General features: G+C 43.8%; 2 protein-coding genes across 2 annotated transcripts in view; one reads left to right on the top strand and one right to left on the bottom strand.

Annotated features, from left to right (window-relative positions):
• Window positions 1-3250: 3250 nt before the first annotated feature.
• Adat2 (adenosine deaminase tRNA specific 2) lies at window positions 3251-23386 on the bottom strand. Its single transcript, XM_006976670.4, has 6 exons — window positions 23175-23386; window positions 17231-17335; window positions 9298-9448; window positions 7456-7562; window positions 3539-3611; window positions 3251-3428 (listed from the first exon to the last, which is right to left on the bottom strand). The coding sequence occupies exons 1-6, from the start codon at window positions 23268-23270 to the stop codon at window positions 3385-3387; spliced, it is 576 nt and encodes a 191-aa protein (XP_006976732.1). The 5' UTR covers window positions 23271-23386; the 3' UTR covers window positions 3251-3384.
• The window catches only part of Pex3 (peroxisomal biogenesis factor 3), a 29244-nt gene continuing 28411 nt past the window's right edge, over window positions 23372-24204 (top strand). Inside the window, exon 1 of the mRNA XM_006976671.3 lies at window positions 23372-23732. Coding sequence (XP_006976733.1) covers window positions 23660-23732 — 73 coding nt within the window. The 5' untranslated portion in view covers window positions 23372-23659. The remainder of the gene's footprint in view (window positions 23733-24204) is intronic.

Genomic DNA, 24204 nt, shown 5'->3' on the forward strand with positions numbered 1-24204 from the left:
GGAAGCAGCCTGTGAAGGCTTGACATACCACCCACTCTCAAAATTTGCTACCAAACCCCAGCAAACACTGGGTCCTGGAACCATTTCTCCCTAATTTCTCTTAACAGGGTGGTGGCTCTACAGCCTGTCTGTGTCCGGCGCCTTCCTATCTCAAGCACAAAGAACAACTCTTGGTCTCTTCCGCCGGCACAACCAGTATGGTTCCGTTGGATGTGAGCTTTTGAGCTGGACTCTTTTAACATTTTAAGGTATGGAGAGAACAGCACTCTAGACTGTTTCACTGAATATGTATCTGCAGTTCCTCAGCACCACGTGGACATCGTGTTTGAATTCTGCAGATTTGGTGGCTATGACATCACATCCACAGTAACCTGCCCCAGCAGGGGCAGTGCTGGTCCCTAATCTACAACAATCGATCTACAGCGACTTTCCCAAAGGAAACTATGCCTGTGTCCAAAAGCTCTGTCAGTGACTGGGAAGAGAATATAAAAGGTGGTAAAGGGAAATTAAACCGTTCAGCCCTGCTTAGGAATCAGTAAATGTCACTTAGCCATCTGCTAAAACCGAAAAGGGAAAACACGCTCCCTGCTTTATTTTCTGGTGTTATCTCTCTGCTTCCTAAGCAGTGTTCGTCTCTGGGATAGAATGCCCACACACTATTTCTGGCTCTATGCTTTTACCTCAGTCTTTTTATTCATTTCTCCCTAAATTCAAGCTAATCGCTTTATCAAAAGTTCACCATGAGCCCACAGCCAGAATGACCCGGTGGTACTCTACAGAGGAGAGATCCCAGGTTGCTCTGCCTACAGATTATACCCAGAAGATGATATGAAGTCAATAAACGTAATGACGATGTCTGCTTGCAAGAAAGCACGGGAGCCAGAAGTGAATTATGACCAACCGCAAAGAGGAACACACTAGTCAAGGCACTAAAATTTAATGAGAAGACAATTTTTAAAGTAGATAAAAAACCGAAGAGAAGGTGCACAGACCATTATTGTAAATTTAAAATCGTGCGTATTCTTCGCCCATAAAACTTCTGAAATGCCGTTAAAAACACACACGCACAAAACCACGCAATTATAAATCCTCTGAAGCATGTAACTGTGATTAGCGGCTCCCCCCCGGCAATATAAAAATACTACCGCCACAATCACATTCCAGCCGGTAATGTAATTCAAAACAAACAAGTCGGAGACAGCGCTCAAATGGCAGAGTCCACAAACACAGCCGCTTTGCATCAAGGACTTGAATGCGCCTAAGAAACTCCACTGTGGCGGCGCTGGCGCTGGCGCTGGCGCTGGCCCTGCGGTGGAACGGCGACGCCCCCTGTTGGGCAGAGACGCGCACTGCGCCCAGGGAGGCTCAGAAAAGCCCTATCTGGCTGGCATCCGTGCCCCTTCGGGGAGATGTTGTTGTGAGGTCAAATTTTTAGCTACTGAATTTAAATTTTATCAGCTGTGTTTGATTGAGTGGATCGTTTTATTCAATCCCGTAGCCGCCATTCCTGCATTCTTAGTCCAAGGATCGACTGGCTGTAATTTTGGGGGGGTGTTTTCTTACGCAGCTCAGGCTGGCCTTGAATTCATGGTCCTCTTGCTCTGACCTCCCCAGTGCTGGAGTTACAGTGTGCACCATTACGCCCCGCGGCACCTATCATTCTCCAGCAAGCCATATAAGTTTTCAATGATCTCTCGTGAGAATACAAGGTCTTTGTTTTGAGAGCATAACGTCTTCATTCTGTTCCAGGGAAGTTATGGACGTTAACAGAATAGTTGCTCTATTATAAGGAACGACTTCACTTTCAATTTTATCTTTTAAAAATGTTTTAATTGTGTGTGTGTGTGTGTGTGTGTGTGTGTGTGTGTGTGTGTGTGTGTGTGTGTATTGTGGAGATGTGTGCACAGGGAAGTGTAGGTGCCCATGGAGTCCAGAAGAGGGTACTGGAACCCCTGGTACTAGAATTACAGGAGGTTGTGAGTTGTCCACTGTAGGTACTGGGAACTGAACATGTACCCTCTGATTGAGCAGTATATATTCTTAGCCCCTGAGCCATCTCTCTAGCACCCATTATTTAAGACGACTCCTCTTCAAAGAAGGCATAAATAAAATTTTATTGTACCAATATGCTATGATTTAAAAATGACCCTTAAGCACTTACTTTAAAAAGCATCCATTTTCTCTGAGTACTTTAAAAAAGAATGTTTTCGGGTTGGAGAGATATCTGACAGTATATAGTGGCAAAAGGACCTGAGTTCAATCTCTAAAACTCACGTTTAAAAGAAAGAAGGGAGGGAGGGAGAGAGAGCGTGGTGGGTGGTGCCCGCCTGTAATTCCTGCACTAGAGGACACTGGTGGAACCCCGGGGCATTCCTGGCCAGCCTGCCTAGCTGAACGGTAAATTTCAGGCCAATAAGAAACTTAGCCTTAAAAATAAACAAACACAAACATCAGGAAGAGGAGGGGACTATATCTAGGAGAGGGACCTGAGATTGTCCTTTGCCTCCACACCACACATGAGTCCCCAACATGCACCGTCATAGACATAAAGTCATATTACAAATTAGCACGAGCCCAGGCGGAGTCCTGTGCGGGACTGGGTCTGAACGCACTCAGTAGAAGCCCAAGGCTTTCTTTCCTTCTTCTACTTCCTGTTGGGGTCTTAATCAATCTTCCAAAGACTTGTCTTTCTTTCTTTTTTTTTTTTGCTTGCATGTGTACACATGTGTGGTGTTAATGTGTGATGTATGTATTTGTATCTTGTGTGTGCACTCGTGTCTGGGGGGGGGGATGCATGTGTGAGGTCTAAGGTTGAACCCTGGGGGTCCCCCTAGATCACTCTTCACTTTACTCTTGGAGGCAGTATCTTTCCCTTGAACACAGACCCCACCAATGAGGGCTAACCTAACTAGTTAGCCTGCTTTGGGATCTCGGAAGCCCAACTCGGCCTTCTAAGCGCTGGAATTACAGGCAGGCCCCCCAGCCCAGGTGGCATTGATGGGTGCTGGGGATGGAGGCCTCTTGCTTGTAATAGCAAGCACTTTATCACTTAGCCATCTCCCCAGGCCACAAAGATGTTCCCTAAGACATTGGGGCTAAAGCTGTGGCTGAAGGTCGGGCACTAGCTTGCTGATCTCTGTGACCTCAAACCTTAATTCTTCCCATTGCCGAAACACTCTCAGCTTGGGAAGAGCTAAACGCTGTTTACATCTGTCAGGCTTTAGAAAGGGCTCACTTGGTCCCTTAACAGAGCAAATGACATGACAAAAGACACCATTTTCCCACACAGTAACAACGACATATAAACATGACCAGCAATGCCAACGGCTCTCAGTCGGGAGTTCTGTCCAGGTCTCCAAAGGGCACCGGTCTTTCATCAGAACATCAGGATTTTTGACAGTCCTTTTTCCGTACTTTGGATTTGGGTGCTGGAAAGAAAAAAAGAAAAAAGGCAGAGAAGCAGAAAATGAATAATGCCAAACTTTGCTCACGCCGAGTTGTTTTAAGGTGGGACACTGCGCTCCAGAAGAAAACTGACCATTTGGGTTTTCTTGTTTGTAGAAGGTCTTTAGGAGCTCCACGGCTTCTTCAGCACGATATCCGGGGATGCACTGAGGGAGGGAGGGACATGAGGTGAGCATCGGCAGGGACCGTGTGGGGGTTATACCCCAACAGCAATGTATACACAATTACAACGATATGAACCGGCTGCACACAACGTTCATTACTCGGGACAAATATTAGCGTGGTTAAAAAATGTACATTTCCAAAAGAATGGGCTCCCAGCCTTAGCCCACCGTCTCTCCCAATCAGTCACTCTTGTTGGTACTTAAACTCTCCATGGTACGTAACAGGACCACAAAAGGACGCTGTACTGATTAAAGATGCTAAAGATTCATGAGATGCTAAAGCAGGTATTCATGAAGCATGAGCTTTTTTTTTTCTTTTTTTTTTTTTGAGATAGGGTTTCTCTGTATAGTTTTGGTACCTGTCCTGGATCTCACTCTGTAGACCAGGCTGGCCTCGAACTCACAGAGATCTGCCTGGTTCTGCCTCCTGAGTGCTGGGATTAAAGGCGTGCGCCACCACCGCCCGGCCAGCATGAGCTATTTTGACCTGCTATTACTTCCTAGTGTTTCATCAAGCATGGGATGCTGCTATTCACCTAAAGCAGGTAAACTATCCTTGGCAGAACAAATCCAGTCCACAGCTAAGAATGACAAGCTGACAATCGTTTTTATACTTTTAGGAGTTTTTTATTATTATTATTATTATTATTATTATTATTATTATTATTAAAGAAAACACTATGTGACTGTCACTATGTGACTATGTTTCTCACAAGAGCTAAAAATATTTACTATCCGGTCCTCTACAGGAAACATTTTTTCAAGTTTTTTTTAACGGAGGATTTAAGAAAACAGTTGAGTTTGTTTTTACTTTGGGACCTGGGCAGGAGAGATGAAAATATGTGAAAGAACAAATAAGAAGTGAGAACTGTCAGGAAGAATGAGTGAAATACAGGATAAAGATGAAACTGAACATGGACAGAAGCAAGGAAGAGCACTTTTCGGAGAGTGGGGGGGAAGTGTGGGTTATGTGTGTGTGTGTGTGTGTGTGTGTGTGTGTGTGTGTGTGTGTGTGTGTGTGTGTGTGTGTGTGTAAGCAGGCTGAAGGGCTGGGTAGGGAGGGGGAAGAAATTAAAAACATACGAGACGGGGCCAAACGCTCGGCTGGAGGGCAGCCTCTCTGGGGCTCTGCTGAGAACGATCGTCCCTTCCCCGAGTACTGCCTCAGAACATTCCAGACTTCACTTTCCGCCTCATTTCCCCCTCTCATCCTCACAGTCTTGGGCTCTCAAGACTTCACCGCAGCTGCCTCTCAGGCATCGCACAGCACTCACGATGGAAACGTGGTCTCCTTCCCTGCACAGCTCTGTGGTCACGTCACGACTGGACACACACACACGCACGCACGCACGCACGCACGCACGCACGCACGCACGCACGCACACACGCACGCACGCACGCGTGCTTCATTTCGAATCCTCTCCTCCCTTGGTTTCTCAGCCCACCATCCTAACCGCTGTCGGTCAGGGTGTGCAGGGACTGGAGCCTTCCAGCACCTCTACCTGCACTCTGTCAATGTCCATCTGAAGCCACCAGACCCTCTTCTCCAGGGGCTGGCAAAGCAGCGCTTCTCCATCCCTGCTGTTCAGGGTAATCACATGGGCAACCTCCACAAGCACAGAGGCTCGCCCCTACCTTTTTATTGGTCCGACCCAGGGTCTGAGAACAGAGAAACGCAAAAGCCCTCCAGGAGATTCTAGCATGTGGTCCAAGGAGAGACATGGAGAAACACGGAGGTGGGGAAAAAAAATAATAAAAACTATGTATGGGTCTAGACATCACGATGGCATTCTAAAGTACCAACTAGAGCTACACATGTATAGCTTTTAACAAAAATATTCTTACAAGAATAAATGTTTTAAACAGAAGCGATATTAAAAATGAATAACCATTTTTTAAAAACAGTAGATCCACAGGTTTCTCTGAATTTTATATTACTTATAACACAGTATTATATAAGAAGAACCTATAATTCTGATGTGAGACCCCCTCCTCCCTTTGTCCATTGTCCCATTGAGCCCAGCCAAAGAAAAGGAAGAAAACACAGCATCCAGAAGCCTGAATACCAAGGCGTTAGCACTTCAAAAGACTTCCTTAGAGCATCATTTGGCATTAAACCTCGATCTATGCTTTTAAACCACAGGCATCCATTTTCCATTGAGCCAACATGGCCGTATAGATGAACTGTAAATTAACCTTTCAGGTTGAGAAAGAACCGTTCAAGACTTCATGACATCGACATTCTTTTTGTGTGTGTGTGTGTGTGTGTGTGTGTGTGTGTGTGTGTGTGTGTGTGTGTGTGATGTGCATATGTACGTGTACAGGCTAGCAGGCAAGTGGAACCCTGGAACCCAGAATGGAAGTTCAAGTGTCTGCCCTCACATTCCACCTTGCTGAGACAGAGTTCTTGTTTGACACGAAGTGCAGCAGGCTAGCAGGCCAGGACTCTCCTTGTGTCTGTATCCCATCTCACCACAGGACCCCTGGATTCCATTCCAGATACCCGCTTCTGCATCTGGCCCTTCAGGGGGACCTGGGGACCCAAACTCGGGTCCTCACGCTGCTTGGCAAACATGTTCCCCACTGACCGAGCTGCCTCCTCACCTACATCTTAGAGATGTAAAGTTCCACGCATCTCCGACCCCCAGGGACACATCGTAGTTTTGTCCAGAAACTCTGAGAAATTACTTAGGTTGTTCTCATAAAGGAAGTACCGTACGCACAGAGCCAGCAATTCGTGTGCAGAGAGTTATATAAGCAATGTTTGGGCGGCTCCTGGAAATGACTGGAAAAATGAAGTCACTTTGCAGACATCTTTAATAATCAACCTCATTTGCTCCCATCGCTCTGTTGAAGTTTCTTTCTGATGTGATGTGAAAGACATCTGTTCTTAAATACAACAGTGGCTAGGAGAGTTTAGACTCAGCTGGGAAATTCAAGGCAGAATGCTTTCCAAAACTTGCTCTGTGCAGGATTAGGGCTCTGTAAGTCCTCACCACAGCCTACAAACATGTGAGGTTTACAAGGGAAACTCCAGCATTTATTGATTCTTTTTTCGAGTATAATGCCTTCGGATTAATCCTCCATCTTGGAGAATGAATTGGTATAGAAAAATGGGTATGCATCCCGACATATAGATTCCTAATGTTTACAGTTTCAACAGAACTTCCAAGAGTGTGACAGAAGTTCAGAGGCAAGTGGAATCTCTAGCAGCTGAAGGACATGCAGGTTCTCTGGTCTAGGGGAAGTCTCAACATTAAGAGGCATCTAAAATAATGAAGTTGCAATGGCAACCAGATACTATTAATGGGATAGATAGAATTTGTGCCTAAATACTGTTGGCTGTGAATAGCATCCCAGTCGCCGAGGCAGGCAAGTTCCATCATCACACGACAGAGCTGGCATTTGCTCCAACAGAAAGACAGTCTCTAAGCCCACACAAGGTGCCAGTGAACCCTGTTAGAAGCTAACAGTTCAGAGAAGTTGCAGGCTCCCCTGCAGGACAGATTCTGGAAATGAGGAGAAGGAATACACATTTTCCTTCAGTAAGGGGTAAAGAACTCAACCCAGGGGGGCCCCCGAGATACTGTCGGATTCTGTCATGGGTTTTGAGAACACTGACCACAGACAATGGGCAAGTCCACCAAGAGATGGATAAACAGAAGGGGAGTGGAGATAGGAACAGAGAGAGGGATGGAGGGGGGAAAGGGAGAGAGGGAAGGAAGGAGGGAGGAAGGGAGGAAGAGAGGGAGGAGAGGGAGGGAGGGAGGGAGGGAGGGAGGGAGGGAGGGAGGGAGGGAGGGAGGGTATAAGCAGATTATATTACCTGAAATGGTCTCCCGGTATTGGGTAGGTCAGCAGAGGCAATGTTTAGGACGGAACCACAACCACCAAACCGTTCATTCTGGCAGCCATAGACGACCAGTGGGATTTATAGTATAGAATTAAAGTCTGTCACGGGGTGTGTAGAATCATGGCAAGAGGAGGCTGATGCCAACTACCTTAGAGAGCTCAGTCTAGACTTCAAAACATAGTTCACGGAAGATAATACCATTCAATTATACAAATGAAGAGAAAGAGGTTTTAAGTATTTAGAGATCAAAATCTAGCAATCATGTGGGTCATCAGCAAGATGGCCCGGCTGGTAAAAGCCATCGCCGGGCAAGCATGACAAGCTAAGCCTGATCCCTGGAACCCGTGTAATGGTGGAAGGAGAGAACCAGCCCCTCAAATGGTTCTCTGACCTTCACATGTATGCCATGGCATGTGCTTGCCCACATAATAATAACCTATAAATTTTTTTAAAAGATGAAAACCTGGCTATTGTAAACAGAACAGAGATTGGGTATTTTTACTCAATATTCACTTCAGTCAATTCTCTGCTCTTTCCAAAATCACTTTTCCGGAATCACTGCAGAGTTAGAAATTTAGTTCAACAATTTCACCTCTTAAAAAATATGTTCCATCCCTGGAACCTACTGTAGAAGAAGAGAATGGACTTCTGAAAGTTGTCCTCCAATTACTACACAGTTGCCATGGCATGTCCATGCCCCTCACAATAAATAAATAAACTTAATTAAAATGTAAAAATGTGGGTGGTGGCCTGGCGTGGTGGCATGTGCCCATAGTCCAAGCTTTTCGAGGGTGGAGAATCAAGATCTTAAGGCCAACCATACTGTGAGCACCATGCCAGCCTGGGCTACATGAGAGCCAGTAAAAAAAAAAAAAAGGTAAGAAACCAAACCAAAATAATCACCCAAACAAAAGCCAAACACCCAGCCACGCTGTTCCCTGTTCTCTCTGCAAGGCAGGGTGAGGAAAACGGCTTAATAACTCCTCAAATAACGATGTCAAGAACTCCGCTTCCAAGGAGATAGCATGCTTTATTGTACCCAAAAGGCCCTCTACATTAAGTGCTAAAGCTGCACATTATTTTGAAAGCAAGTGAAAATGTAAGAATGAAGAAGTGCTTGCCTGGCATCCACAAGGCTCTCAGTGCTGTACAATAAATAAACTTTAGAGACTGACTGCACCCAACATATATGTTGCTCACTCTACGCAAGACACAATCCAACTACAGAACACTAACTTACTAATTCCCATGCATGTACAATGATAATATCTGGTGACATTTTCACTTCTTCGTTACCTTGAACTTCATTTTTTTTTTGTACTTTGTGATGGGTATTCATGACAAAAACAGATTAAGAGAAAATACTTAAATTACCCATAATCTGCCATCCAAGGGCAAAGCATATTCCTCAGAATGTGTCTTATGCTCTAACTTAATTTGGACTCATCCTTACACAAGAGTTTAAGTTAGTTCCAAGTTTTTTCTTCTGTAGCTTATGGGTTCAATAGTTTCGTGGCTATTGATACAGAGAAAGAATAGGTAACTTTACTATGTAAAAGATTCATCTTTCCTGCTTCTTTCTAAATTTTACAATGTGTTTCATAACTGTCTCCACACATGAAGAAACCGAAAGCTGGGGAGGGGTATAGCTCCATGATAAGAGCATACACTTGGCATGTGTAAAAGCCTGGCTTCAATCCCTCAACATCGAAAAGAAAACCAAACGGTAAAAAGAGAAGAAAACGAGTTAAGTATCTGGCCATTGTCTTGCTCGCAGGCAAGGTGCAGACAGGAAACCCAGAAGCCAAAGGATACTCATGAGGCGGAGGGCAGCGGCACACATGATACACGGCTCCACGGTGACGTACAGCACGGTGTGTTCAAACACTTCGGCAGGACTGTGGCTGTGTTGATGGCACCAGTCTAGGACCTGATCAATGGCCACCATTTCGGCATGCCGAGTAGCCTTGAAAGAGAGAGATGTGCATTGATACCGTTCATTTCACACAGCTGACGTCTTTAAAATATGCAAAACATTCAAATTCAAAAAGCATTCCTCTCATGGCTGCCTGCATTGGAGCATTAGGCTTCAGGATGCCCTTGGTAGTTTCCCAGTTCAAATACCATAACCTCATCAATGGGGAAGCCTAATCTAAGATATTATATAAACTTTACTATGGTTTTAGTGAAATTCACATGTACCTTGGGGGAAAGTTCTCATTAAAATATTTTAGAGAAAATAAGTCTAAAAAAAGAGATGTCTATGGGTTCTGAATATTTTCAGGGAGGGCTGGAATTTCACAAGCTTGTACTCTAGTTTCAGATAGATTTTCAACTGACTTCACTCTAAGGCAGATCTTCATTGAACCCACTAGAATATCATCCTGTGCACTGCAGGAGATGAGATTTTATAACCAATCAACTCTAAAGCAGCATAGACTTAAGATTTCAGATAGTTCATGGGAGAGAGCAGGAGAAATCACCCAGCATGTGGAATCGATCACACTGGAATCTGAATCCTGACAGTGAGGCACCGTTGGTCTCAAGCAAGCTTTGGATCCCGCGTCCAAACTGGAGTTTACTGTTACCTCCTCTCCAGTTCCCAGAGCAACCTGAGTCTCACCAAGCACAGTGTGGTATGATGCTATTTAGGTACCTGTCATCTCCTTTCCCCTTATTGAAATAGCATTGGTGCAGGGGTAAAAAGACAGCTCAAAGATTAAGAGCACTTGCTGCTCTTGCAGAAGTTCAGTTTCTAGCACCCACACCGGGTGGATCACAACTGCCTGTAACTCCAGTGAACTTCAACACCCTTTTCCTGCCTCTGAAGGCACCTGTGCACATATACATACACTCAGGTGCACTCATGCATGCACACACACACACACACACACACACACACACACACACACACACACTGTTTTGTACCAGTTTCCTCTGAGATAAAGCTTGTACTTTAAATATAGTTCCTTAAGACACAGGATGCTCTAGGACAGTGGTTCTCAACCTTCCTAATGCTGTGAGTGACCCTTTAATATGTTTTCTCATGTTGTGGTGACCCCCACCCATAAAATTATTTTTTTCCTACTTCATAACTGTAATTTTGCTACTGTTATAAATCATAATGTAAATACCTGTGTTTTCTAATGATCTTAGGTAACCCCTGTGAATGGGTCATTTGACCCCCTCAAAGGGGTTGTGACTCATAAGTTCAAAACCACTGTTCTATGGGGAGGTAAAACATTCCATCCTGCAGGGAGTCTCCTTAAGCACAGGAAGTAAACAACTCAAAGGCTTCAGGAAGTCACTGAAACTGACTAGATATACTAGATACCCCCTCCCTCCCCAATTACATATAAGCAGTAAGGGCTGACAAGAGACACTCTTAAAGCCCGGCAGTGGTGGCAAATGTCCTTAATCCCAGCACTCGGAAGGCAGAGGTAGGCGGATCTCTGTGAGTTCGAGGCCAGCCTGGTCTACAGAGTGAGTTCCAGGACAGCCAGAGCTACACAGGGAAACCCTGTCTCAAAGAGAGAGACAGACAGAAAAAGAGACAGAGATTCAAGAGAACACTGTGCTTGAAAGAAATGCTCTCCAACCTGACAAGCTGCCTGTCACTTGTGCAGTGAGCTTCCAGTTTCCAGCTTTCATGAGCCATTATCACACAGGCTGGGGCGAGCTTTTGTGGTGTAGCTGTCGTGAAGTCATTTCGGCTCTTGGAAGTAACCCAAGTGAAATGAATTGGTTCACCAAGCTTTGGTGATACCCTTACTTCTGGTCTATGGTTGGTTCCCTAACTGAGGTGAGTCAACATTTGTTCACATCTCCACACAGTAGTGTCACACCAACACACACGCACAAAAGAAAATAAACCTTCAAAATGACTTCAGGCAAACTCCTAAACACATGCAATGTATCAATAATTAAGTCAAGGAGATGTAGATAAATTAAACAAATGGTAAGTAATGAAATTGAAACAGTAATCAAAAGTCTCCCACAAAAAAAAGCCAGGACTGTATGGATCCATGGCAAATTCTACCAAATTTTTAAGAAGACCTAACACCAATATTCCTCAGGCTGTTCCACAAAATAAAAAGGGAAAGAACATTACTGAAGTCCTACAATGCAAGACTTACCCTGATAACAAAACCATATGAGGGTACAGAAAAGAAAGAAAACTGTAGATTATCTTTCTTGATGAATATAGATGCAAAATTTCTCAATATTCTGATGAACCTAATGCAAGAATGTAGTAGTTCACACATCACAATCAAGCTGGTTTCATTCCAGAAGTACAAGTTTGATTCAACATATACAAATTAGTAAGTGCAATATACTATACAAATCATCTTAAAGACATACATAGCATGATCATCTCAACAGATGCAGAAAAGGAATTAGACAGAGTTCTATACATTCATGATAACAAGTCCGGAAGCAACTAAGAATAGAAGTACTAAATCTTAATACAATAACTGCCATTTATGGCAAGCCTACAGCCAACAAACTAAATGAGGAAAAAACTTAAAACCTTTCCTCAAAATCACACCATGAGACAAGAGTGACCACTTTCTCTCCTCTTATTCAAAATAGTATTCAAAGTCTTAACTAGAGCAGTAGAACCAGAGAAGGAAATAAAAGGCATGTACATCAGAAGGGAAGAAGTAAACCTATCTCATTTTTGGATGGATCATGTCATCCAAAAATGAGATAGGTTTACTTATGGAGCCTTGTGGATTCCACTAAGAAACCTTTACATCTGACACTTTCAGCAAAGTAGCAGGATAGAAAATCAGCATAGATGAAAACAGTAGATTGTTCATATATCAATAACAAACTATCCCAGAAAGAAATTAGGAAAAAAAAACTCACCTTCATAATAGTTTTTAAAAATATCTAGAAGTAAGTCGTATTGATGAGGTCAAAGACCTTTATTCTACAATGAAAACTTTAAGACATTCAAGAAAGAAATTGAAGAAAATAGAAAACAGAAAGCCTACCCATGAGCATGGATTAACAGAATTAATATTGTGAAAATGGCGGTATTACCGAAAACAACCTACAAAGTCAATGCAATCTCCATCAAAATTTTAATGGCATTCTTTGCAAAACTATAAGAAAACAATTCTAACCTTAATATGAAATCACAAAAGACTCTGAATAGCTAAAGCAATCCTAAGCAAAAAGAACAATTCTGGAAGAATATATTATATAATACCTGACCTCAAATTACTCTACAGAGCCATAGTGACAAAACAGTAGGTATTAGATCAGTGAAATAGAAGACCCAAAATTAATCCACATGGCTATAACCACCTGATCTTTGACACATATAAAAACATACATTGGAAAAAAAAGGTAGCCTCTTCAACAAATGGTGCTGAGAAAAATGGATTTCCACATCCATGAATAAAATTAACCTCCTTTTTTTCACCCCCCACAAAAATCAATGTCAAATGGCTCAAAGATATTAATATAAAGCTTGAAATGTTTTTGCCCCTGGAAGAAAACTGGGAACCACTTCAAGAGATAGGTATGAGCAAAAACTTGCTGAAAAAAAAATTCCAACAGCACAGGTAATTGACAGGTTGAGGAGCTGCTACACAGCTAGGAAAACTAAACGCAGAATGAAGAAAGGGACTACAGAATGGGAGAGGATCTTTGCCAACTACACCTTGCTGTGAAGAGACACCATGACCAAGGCAACTTACAGAAGAGAGCATTTAACTGGGGACTCGCTCATAGTTTCAGAGGTTCAGTCCATGATCATCATGGCAGGGAGCATGGCAGCAGGCAGGCAGACATGGTGCTGGAGCAGCAGCTGAAAGCTACATCCTGATCCACAAGCACAAGGCAGAGAGACAGACAGACAGACAGACAGACAGACAGACAGACAGGCTAGATCTGGCCTGGGCTTTTGAAGCCTCAAAGTCCAACCCCACTGACACACTCCCTCCAACCAGGCAACAAACACCTCCTAATCCTTCCTAAACAGTCCCCAACTGGGAACCAAGTCTTCAAATGTTTAACCCTACTAGGGTCACTCTTATCCAAAGCAACACAAAGCGCATGCGTACATGTGTGTGCCGGTATGTGCACCCATTTGCATGCATATAGAAGTTAGAGGAGGATGTCAGGTGCCCCATCCCATGGCTCTCTGTCTTGTTCCTTTAAGAGAGAGTCTCTCACTGAACATGGGGCATGGCTGCAGCAATCCTAGATACCTTCCGATCTAGCCCTCCCACAGCTCTGGGGCTACAGGCACTGGCATGGCCACACCTAGCTTTTTATGTGGGGGCTGGGGATTGAAATTCAGAGATCTTGTGCTTGCAGAGCAAGCAATCTGACCACATTTTCCCAACCCCCAAAGTATTATCTTACACAAAGCATCTCAGACTCAGAAGAAATATTGCATATTTTCTCTCAAAGATGGAACAAAGATTTAAAATTTCATATAGGTATTCATGTAAGGGTACAGATCATAAAACCATGAAAGGGAAATAAGAGTTGTTAAGGGAGAGTGAATTGGGGAAGAGGCCTTCTCCCGGTCCTTTGTTCCGGTCCCTCTCTGCCGCAGCTAGCTAGCCCCTTCTGTTTTCTTGTCAAGTGGAGTCTAGTCCGTTGCTCTCTGGGAAATGCAGAAAAGGAATTAGACAGAGTTCATATACATTCATGATAACAAGTCCGGAAGCAACTAAGAATAGAAGTACTAAATCTTAATACAATAACTGCCATTTATGGCAAGCCTACAGCCAACAAACTAAATGAGGAAAAAACTTAAAACCTTTCCTCAAAATCACACCATGAGACAAGAGTGACCACTTTCTCTCCTCTTATTCAAAATAGTATTCAAAGTCTTAACTAGAGCAGTAGAACCAGAGAAGGAAATAAAAGGCATGTACATCAGAAGGGAAGAAGTGAACCTATCTCATTTTTGGATGACATGATCATGTATTATGGAGCCTTGTATATTCCACTAAGAAACCTTTACATCTGACACTTTCAGCAAAATGGCAGGATAAAAAACAACACAGAGAAACCCCGTCTCAAAACCAAAACAAACAAACAAAAAAAACAAAAAAAGAGGGCTGCCGGGCAGTGGTGGTGCACTCCTTTAATCCCAGCACTTGGGAGGCAGAGGCAGGTGGATCTCTGTGAGTTCGAGGCCAGCCTGGTCTACAAAGCAAGATCCAGGACAGGCACCAAAACTACACAGAGAAACTCTGTCTCGAAAAACCAAAAAGAAAAAAAAAAAAGAAAGAAAAAGAAAAAAGAAAAGAAAAATTTAAGGACTCCTAACAACAAGAGAACTTAACACCAAATACCCCTCCAACTGGAGTCTTTATAGCTCAGATTTGGGACTCCTGAGAGATGGCGTCCTCACAACTCCTGCCTCATCCTCCCAAGGCTTAGAGCTACCATGCTTGACTTCCTGTTCTCTGTGGAAAATACACTTTTGGTGGAAGGGAGACGCTCCAGGTGATCAAACACATTCACTGGCTACCTAAAGGAGAGCAGCCATGTGACATGGCATGCATGTGACTAAGTAACTGCAGGCTCAACAAGCACACCACTGGGTGAGGCTGACAGGATGGCGTCCATTTTCCCACGCCCTGGAGCACAGTGAGAAAAGAGCTGGCATTGGCCCACAATGCTGTGATAGCCAATGGCAGAGAGGCGCAAGTCTGGGTGATCACAGAATCAGAAACTGGGGACAGAAAGCCTTTATAGAAGAAGGTATGGTTCTAGCTGCGTACCAAGACAACAAGAGATCTTAACACCAAAGACTCCTCCAACTGGAGACTTTAAAGCTCAGATTCGGGATTCCTGAGAGATGGCGTCCTCACAACTCTTATAAACACCAGCTGAACTGAACCACCTTGGCCAAATTGCTCTTTTACCGCTAAAGAAACACAAGCCACGCTGTCTTATCATGCATTGAAAACACATAGGGAAAGGGGGCAGCGAGTGACAGCAGTGTTGGTATCACAGCCCAAAGCAGAACTCTGGGCTCCTCACATTGCAGCCTTTCTATGCTGGATTCAAAGGGCGAGTCTATGTGAGACATGGCAGTAGAATAACCCTGGTTAACTCCAAAGTGTCTAAGAAATCAAAGTGAGTGGGGATTCGGTCATGGTTCTCATGTAAAACACATTATAAAAAACCATGCAATACAAATTGGGCCCGGTGGCAATTCTGTAAAACAGAACTTCGGTAAGCATCAACATAGCCTCTAACTGCGGGGTGTGTATTATCTGCCTTGAATGCTTTTATGCCGTCACAGCTGCTTGTGGATCTGGGTTCCTAACTGACTTTTGCTACACACCTTGGGGTTGTGATGGATGAACTTTCAAGGCCTCAGAGCCCCGGTGCTGACAGTAGACTGTTCTATGCTTTCAAAGCATGTAAGATCAAAGCCCACGTCAATGGCACTATAGTTACGTTATCCTTCAGTCCATCTGGTGCTTTATAATCATGAAATGTAGCATGGCACTTTTACCTACTTCCACTTCCCAAACACGGCCACAGTGACACACTGTTGTACCACCATGTTTAAGAAGCACTGCTCTAAACCATGAACTTTCCAACTGGGCCACCATACATCAAGTTATTAAAGCTGAAACACATGTAGTTGAAGACAGCTTGAAGACCTCACTCCACTGACTATCCAAACACGTTTTCTCCAATACAATCCTTTATGTTTCCCTCCAGTTTATACATGAAGGCCTTTCCTCCCTGCCCTACCCCCAGGAGAAAAAAATTAAAGAAGCTAAAAGGATTGCATTACAAGTTAAATGGATCTTCTTTGCAAAGGTCAATTTTCAGGTTGAATTTGTTACAAGCAGACATGGACTCAGTTCTTCTGCATTGACATTCTGATGTAACAAAATTCCTTCTTGGGTTTGACTCCAGTGTTAAAAGGGAAACACAATAAAATAAAAAAAAACAAACAAACAAGCTGGGTGGTGGTGGCCCACGTCTTTAACCTGGATCTCTGTGAGTTCGAGGCCAGCCTGGTCTACAGAGTGAGATCCAGGACAGGCTCCAAAAACAACACAGAGAAACCCTGTCTCAAAAACAAACAAACAAACAAACAACAACAAAAAACCAAAAAAAAAAACCCAAAAAACATTTCTTACTTTTTGGCTAAGATCAAAAATGTAGAAGTAGAAAATCATCTACTAGAATTTTATAGCTTCATTGAACTTTTCTGAATTTTTGACATCTAGGAAATAAGCATTGTATAACTGTTACAATCAGGTAAAAAGAATGAACATTTACAAAGGAAGAAAAAAAAGATCTAGGGCTGAGGACATGGGTCCAAAGGTAAAGTGCTTTCTGGGAAATAAGAAGGACCTGAATTCAGACCCCCGGCATCCAGGAAATGTGGGTGAAGGGGAGTCCTAGGGTTCTCTGGCTGGTCACCCTAACTGAACGGATGAACTCCAGGTGCAGGGAGAAATCCTGTCTCAAAAAGGAAGGTGGAGAGTGGTAGAGGAAGGCATCTTGACCTCCACCTGCAGCCTGCACAGGCGAGCACACGTGTGTGTGTGTGTGTGTGTGTGTGTGTGTGTGTGTGTGTGTGCACATACACACACACACACACACCACACACACACACACACACACACACACACACACACACACACACACACACACTGACCCACAGGACACACTCGGTCTTGTCTTACCCGCTGGCCCCCATCATGGCTATGGTCCATTACTGTATTTATACCACCCAACTCACGTTTTTTGTTTGATTCACCTCATTTCTTCCCTTCCCCACAACTTCATTGTTGTAGACCATAAGGCAGCCAACAGGAACTTCAGTGTTTTCAAGGGCTTCTTTGGCCTGCAACACAAAGCGGAAAGTCTCAGAGGCGAGGCTCAGTGCTTGAAAGGCTCTGCAAAAGGACAGATGAGAGCCGGGCAGCAGTGGCACACGCCTTTAATCCCAGCACTCGAGAGGCAGAGGCAGGTGGATCTCTGTGAGTTCGAGGCCAGCCTGGTCTACAGAGTGAGATCCAGGAAAGGCACAAAACTACACAGAGAAGCCCTGCCTCAAAAATCAAAAAACAAAAACAAAAACAGATGAAATGAGAACAGATGTGTGGATAATGGCCAAGACAAACACAGCTGCACTTTCCCCTTCTGAAATCTGGTGTCTTTGTGCTATGCAGTGCTGTATTCTCTGCTGGGTGTCTATGATGAGAAGGACTCAGAATGTCTCCCTTCACAGGTCCTGAGCCTCTTTCTCTCACTGGAAGCACATGTAATAAATGGCATTTGACCAGTGTTCTTAAAAAGCCAAAGCCACCCCTTTTCAGAGATGCTATGCATATTTACAAAGAGCTGGGAGGATACATAAATAGGTAAATATTTTGTTACAATACTTTCCCTTGATAAACTTCTACTTGAATTTTTTTTTTCTTCTCTAAGAAGATAGAAATGATTCCATGAGCCAGGTGGTGGTGGTGCACGCCTTTAATCCCAGCACTCGGTAGGTAGAGCCAGACGGATCTCTGTGTGTTCGAGGCCAGCCTGGGCTACAGAGTGAGTTCCAGGAAAGGCTCCAAAGCTGCACAGAGAAACCCTGTCACAAAAAAAAAAGAAAGAAAAAAGAAAAGAAAAGAAAGAAATGATCGCATGGAGTATCAATACCATAAAAAATGATCAGACTGGATGTCACTACATCTCACAACTTCTAAGAGATACATGTAAGTTTAGGGATATTTTATGTAAAAACGGCACAAACTTGGAAAATATTTTGTAAGTTTCTTTTAAAAACAAATATGCATAAAAATCTATGATCTACATTGCACAGAAACGCACACACAAAGACATACACGGTGAGCTGACGAAACTTTAAGAAGCTCTTCATGGGGCTGGAGAGATGGCTCAGTGGTTAAGAGCACTGGTTGCTCTTCCGGAGGACCTGGGTTCAATTCCCGGTGCGCACATGGCAGCTCACACCTCTCCATAACTTCAGTTCCAGAGCTTGACACCCTCACACAGACACACATGCAGGCAAAACCCCAGTGAATAGAAAATAAAATAAAAAAGAAGCTCTTCAGAGTATACCAATGAGATTTCCCTGGCTCTGACAGTGTACTACAGTTGGGTAGCTGAAGAAAACTGCATGAATGGATCCTCTCTCTCTCCGTACACTTTTACTGTGTGCAGGTTCCTGAGGTTGATAATTCTTTCAAAGGGAAAAGTTAGTAACTAAAGTAAATAAGGATCTAGCAAGCCCGCCGAGGGAGAGAGTAAGGCAGGACTGTTGACTGGTATAAAAGAGCATAGAAAAATACAGACCAAGCAGGAAAGGGGATGGATATCCACTGGGCCAGATCAGTGACAGAAGTCATTTAGGTGGAATGGTGGGAAAGAAAAGTATTGTCTTGAAAAATGACTTCCTGTGGGTTGGATTTTCAGCTTTCAACTGAACATCTCCCAGTAGACCTCTGGGGGGGGGGGGGGTGTGACACTACATCTACATCTCAAGCATTCTTATCCTGAGGGGTTGAAAATATGCGTAGGTAAGATATTCTTTCGTTTTTTAAGTGTGGCTTGGTCTGGGACTATTTAAGCACTTTGTAACTACAAATTCATTTTGTTTATAATCCTAACGTGAAAGGGACACTAATCTCCATTGTACAGATGAGGAGACTGATGCACGGGGAAGCCATATTGACCACGTGAGAGATTTGTAGCAAAAGTCTAGGAAGTTTGCCTTTCCTCATTACTCACTTCACCAATTATCGGTGCAACTATTAATGAGTATCAGGTACTGTGTCCTCTGCATCCTTCTCCCTCTGGTCTCTCTTTAGTCACCAGTGACTTCGCTCCTCAGACACTTCATCCGGTGTTGGGTTTAGAGTGGGTCAAGGGACAAAAGGAGAAGGAGGAGTTAAGAGGGAGAGACATGGAGAGTTTGAGACGAAAACCAGAAGGCACGTGACAAGGCTTTCTGTAAGCCTATTTCCTGAAGAACTCGGGGTGACACGAGCAGCTTCAAACACACAGAACAGAATCAAAGACTGGACCAGTAATATGGTTCAGCAGGGGAAAGTCTTGCTATGAAAGCCTGATGACCTGAGTTCGATCCCCGGATCCCACAATGGAAGGAGAAAAATCCCTGTCCTCTCAAAAGCTGTCCTCTCATCTTTATATATATGTGTGTACCCTGCGTGCATGTGCAAGCACACACACATGTGGTGGTATTGTGTTCCCCAAAATATTGTGTACCTTAATAAACTTATCTGGGGTCAGAGAACAGACAGCCACTAGATACAAAGGCTAGAAAATGGTGGCACTCACACCTTTAATCCTAGCATTCCAGAGATAGAAATCCCTCTGAATCTCTGTGAGTTCAAGGCCACATTGGAAATAGCCAAGCATGGTGACACGCCTTTAATACCAGAAAGCCAGCCTTTAATCCTAGGGAGTGGTGGTAGAAAGCAGAAAGATATATAAGGTGTGAGGACCAGAAACTAGAAGATTTTGGCTGGTTAAGATTTTGGCTGGTTAAGCATTCAGGCTTCTAGCAGCAGTTCAGCTGAGAGCCATTGGGATGAGGACATAGAAGCTTCCAGTCTGAGGAAACAAGACTGAGGATCCGGCGAGGTGAGATAGCTGTGGCTTGTTCTGTCTCTCTGATCTACCAGCATGGACTCCAATAACTCGCCTCGGGTTTAAAGAACTTTTAAGATTTATGCTATACACACACACACACACACACACACACACACACACACACACACACACAAATTATTTTTTACACTCCCCAACCGAGTAGGAAGCACCTAGGTAGAAGGGAAAGAGATAGGGTGTACCAAGAGCCCTGTCCACTGTGCACCTGATATGGTACAAAGCACGGCTGTCCTGCCAGCCTTTCTCTGCTCCCAGGTCAACAGACGACTGTGTGTCTTCGTACCTGGCTCCTTTGGCTCCTCTCTTTTCCTTCAAGTAAATTTATCTCACTAGAAATGATAAGACTACCTTAAACAAACAAACAACATTACTGATAAGGAATGGCCTTGTAGAGTGAGTGTAATAGCAGTCCAGAGAAAGGGAGGTGAGAAGAATACAAAGTCTGTGGGAGTCGATTTAGAGGCACCGTTTCCCAATACATATACATCAAAATGTGCAGACATTTCCTCTCCTGACAAGTTCAAAACGTGTATGAAAGCGGGAAATCCACGTCGCCCCATCCTATCTCAGACTTTCCGATGCCCCTCCCGCCTCTGAAAGCCAGTCCCTTCCTTCTGTCACCAGGGCAAAAGAGTTCAAGCGAAACAGACCTAATGGTGTGGATGGCTTTGAACTTGAGAAGCGGGCCTTCTCTGGAAGAGGCCAAAGCTCTGCCACCAAAATGGCGACTTGGTCTTCCACAAACTAGCAAATTCTCAACTTCAAAACGGAAGAACGAAGGCTCTTTTCTTCCCACCCCAGGCTCTGAGAAAGACGACAAGCCAAAATAAAAAAGTGTTAATAACAATAAAAAGGAGGACACATTATTCCATTTATGACCAAATGTGTTTCTGTTTTCACAAGGACAGAAATATAGGAAGGATGCTCACAAAATGTCAGCAATGCTACCTCTGAGGTCAGGGTTTTAGGTCATTTTTACATAATTTGTTAAATGTTCTAGACTTTAGTTTCTTATGAATGTGAACTTTTGTAAGCATTAGAATAAAAAGTTGAAACTTTTGTAAAAGAATAAGCAAAAAGAACATTCCTACATCAATGGCTGAACTCAGTGTGAAGGCCTTTTTAAGGATGTAAATAAATTGTTATGTAGATGGTTATACCACCTAGATTCCTGTTAAGTACATTCCATAATGTTCACAGGGTGAAAACCTAGCATCAGAAAGAGTAGAGATGTGTGTATGTGTGTGTGTATACACACACACACACACACACACACACAAACTTCTATCCCTGGTACACATCAGTATGGATAAAGCACACATCAGTATGGATAAAGCTTGGAACAACATGTAAATACCACCAGAGCCCTCCATAATCAGCAATCCCTACAGGGAATGAAGAAAGAGCAAGAGAATGATAGGAGAGGATTGTACTGGTACATGTTTTCATATGACTCTCTACCAGAAACATCTTCAGCCCACAAGGACACATGGTCAACTATGTTCATAGCAGCATTATTTGTAATAGCCACAACCTAGATGCATGTCAACTGAAGAATGGATTAAGAAAATGTGGTACATATACACAATGGAGTACTACTCAGCAGAGAAAAATAATGACATCATGAAATTTGCAGGCAAATGGATGGAACTAGAAAATATCATCCTGAGTGAGGTAACCGAGACTCAGAAGGACAAACATGGTATGTACTCACTCATAAGTGGATACTAGTTATAAAGCAAAGAACAATCAGACTGCAACCCACAGATCCAGGGAGGCTACCTAGCAGGGGGAACCCTAGAATGACTGAGGCTTATAATAAGTTTTGGTTTTACCCAATCACTGGGCAAGCTTTAATGAAACATTTCACTATTAGGATAAGAATGTGTACTGTATCAAGCTGATGGAAAAAAATGCTGGCTGTACTTTCAGAAGGGGAGGCTAAAATCTTTTTAGACTATGGATTAGCCTATAGAAAAATGTCTGCCGTAAATCAAACAGCGAAGGGGAAGATGATTAGGAATCTCACTTACACAACTTAAGTAAAACATAGCTCTCTAAACAGATGAAGATAGGTCTCTTCTGTATCCCAGAACCTAGTCAATATTTATATGTATAATTCAGCTATCATTTGGCTTTTAAAAAGCTTATTGGGAAATGTTATCATTTATACTATTTTCTACAGAGAACATATTTTACTGTTTAAAATAACCCTGGACTTTTAAATTATAACCTGTTTTTATGTTCAGGCTATCTGAGTATTATTTCTCCTGCAGTTGTACATAAAATGTTTTTACATTCAAAAAAAGGGGCAAATACTATAGAATTGTATTACATGAAATATATAGAATATACAAATTCATACAGACAGAAAGATTAGACATTATCTCAAGACAGAGAAGAAGGGAAATATAGGGCAATGATTTCCCAAGTACAGAATCTCTGTTTTGTGTGATGGAAAACCCCCACAAATGAACAGTAAGTAGTATCATGACATAATATCATGAATGTAATAAATCAATACAATTAATGTAATTAATGAATATCATAAATATAATCATAAATTAATACTGTTAATGTAATCAATGAATATCACAAATGTAACTAATATCATGAGTGTAATTAATGAATATGAGTGTAATTAAAAAATAAAAATATATCTAAAGAAAAAAAAAGAAACATCTTCAGCTTCCTTCCATAATATATGTTCAAGGGTGTCAGAGCAAACCACAAAATCATGTGGCTATGTGGCTTTGAAAGCATGTGTCTATGGAAAGGAAGGTAGTAGGCAGGTAGGGCTACATGTGATAGATACATGCTGCACACCAGTTTCTGTATTTTCCCTCCACTCAAATTACTGTGGACAAAGTTCAAGAAAACGTCCCGAGAATAATACAAGCTATTGATTTAGATATTATGAGAGCTGATAGATAATGGTGATGAGAAAGCGCGCCAGACACATGGACTCAACTACAGGGTGTCACGATGTGGCCGGGAGAAAGTTTGCACTTTCACCGTCCACCTGCCGGGTTTCTCACCATTCGCATGGCCTCCTCCATCCACTTTTCGATCTCCTGTGCCGACACCACGCGCGAGCCGTCCGGGGCGGCGGCGGAGTCCACCTTCTCCTCCATCCCCGCCCTCACTCAGAGAACCAGGCCAGGGGAGCCGGAGGAGAGAGGGCAGCGGAACGCGGCGGGTGCGGGCCCTTGCTTCCGGGAAGACCGAAAAAGGCGAGGCACCCGGGAGCTATTTGCGGACGTACCCAGGCGTCCCGGACCAGTAAGCGGCGACCCGAGGATCAAAAGCGCTGCTGCTGCTGCGTGGAGTCCACGCCCCCTTCCTCCGCTCCGCCGACAGCCTCTGCGCAGAGGAGCGGAGTCTGTGGTTGCTGGAGAGCACCTAGCACCGCCAACCGGGCTTCTGCTTCTACCGGAGATCCGGCCCAGGGGGACGAAGACACGGTTTCCTGGTGAGCCAGCCCCCTCTCCCCTAGGCAACCCCATACCCCGAGGGTCTGAAGATGCTGAGATCAATGTGGAATTTTCTGAAACGTCACAAAAAGAAATGCATCTTCCTGGGCACAGTTCTTGGAGGTGAGTGACAACGTGCTTTGGAAGGGGACGTTGGCAGAAGGGAGTGACAGGGGTGACTTCTAAAGCCGGCAGGGCCCACTGATCCTAGTACGGGATATGTAGAGGGGATTGGCTCAACCGTCAGAGGAGAACCTCTGAGGTTCTTTTTATCTCCCCTCTCTGTGCCCTTTGCCCCTCATTCTGCTCCCCCCCCCCCCCCGCTCCTTTCCCCCACGGCCTTCGGGAATCTACTCTAATGAAGTTTCTTTTCAAAGCACTGTTCTTTTTTGGTTTTCCGAGACAGGGTTTCTCTGTGTAGCTTTGGAGCCTGTCCTGGAACTCACTCTGTAGCCCAGGCTGGCCTTGAACTCACAGAGATCCACCTGCTTCTGCCTCCCGAGTGCTGGGATTAAAGGTGTGCGCCACCAACGCCCGGCTCAAAGCACTGTTCTTATATAGATACATTTGCCTTCCAATTCTCTTCTGTTGCTTT

This window comes from Peromyscus maniculatus, chromosome 16, assembly GCF_049852395.1.
Source record: "Peromyscus maniculatus bairdii isolate BWxNUB_F1_BW_parent chromosome 16, HU_Pman_BW_mat_3.1, whole genome shotgun sequence".
In the NCBI taxonomy this organism is placed as follows: domain Eukaryota; kingdom Metazoa; phylum Chordata; class Mammalia; order Rodentia; family Cricetidae; genus Peromyscus; species Peromyscus maniculatus.

What these genes read in the sequence shown, in the direction of transcription:
- Adat2 (XM_006976670.4), bottom strand. Translation starts at nt 23,270, where the DNA reads ATGGAGGAGAAGGTGGACTCCGCCGCCGCCCCGGACGGCTCGCGCGTG. An exon ending in CGCTGCCCTCCGCCTCATGA is followed by an intron (nt 7,563 to 9,297) that starts GTATCCTTTGGC and finishes ATTCTATACTAT; the next exon opens with AAATCCCACTGGTCGTCTAT. An exon ending in CAAACAAGAAAACCCAAATG is followed by an intron (nt 3,429 to 3,538) that starts GTCAGTTTTCTT and finishes TTTTCTTTCCAG; the next exon opens with CACCCAAATCCAAAGTACGG.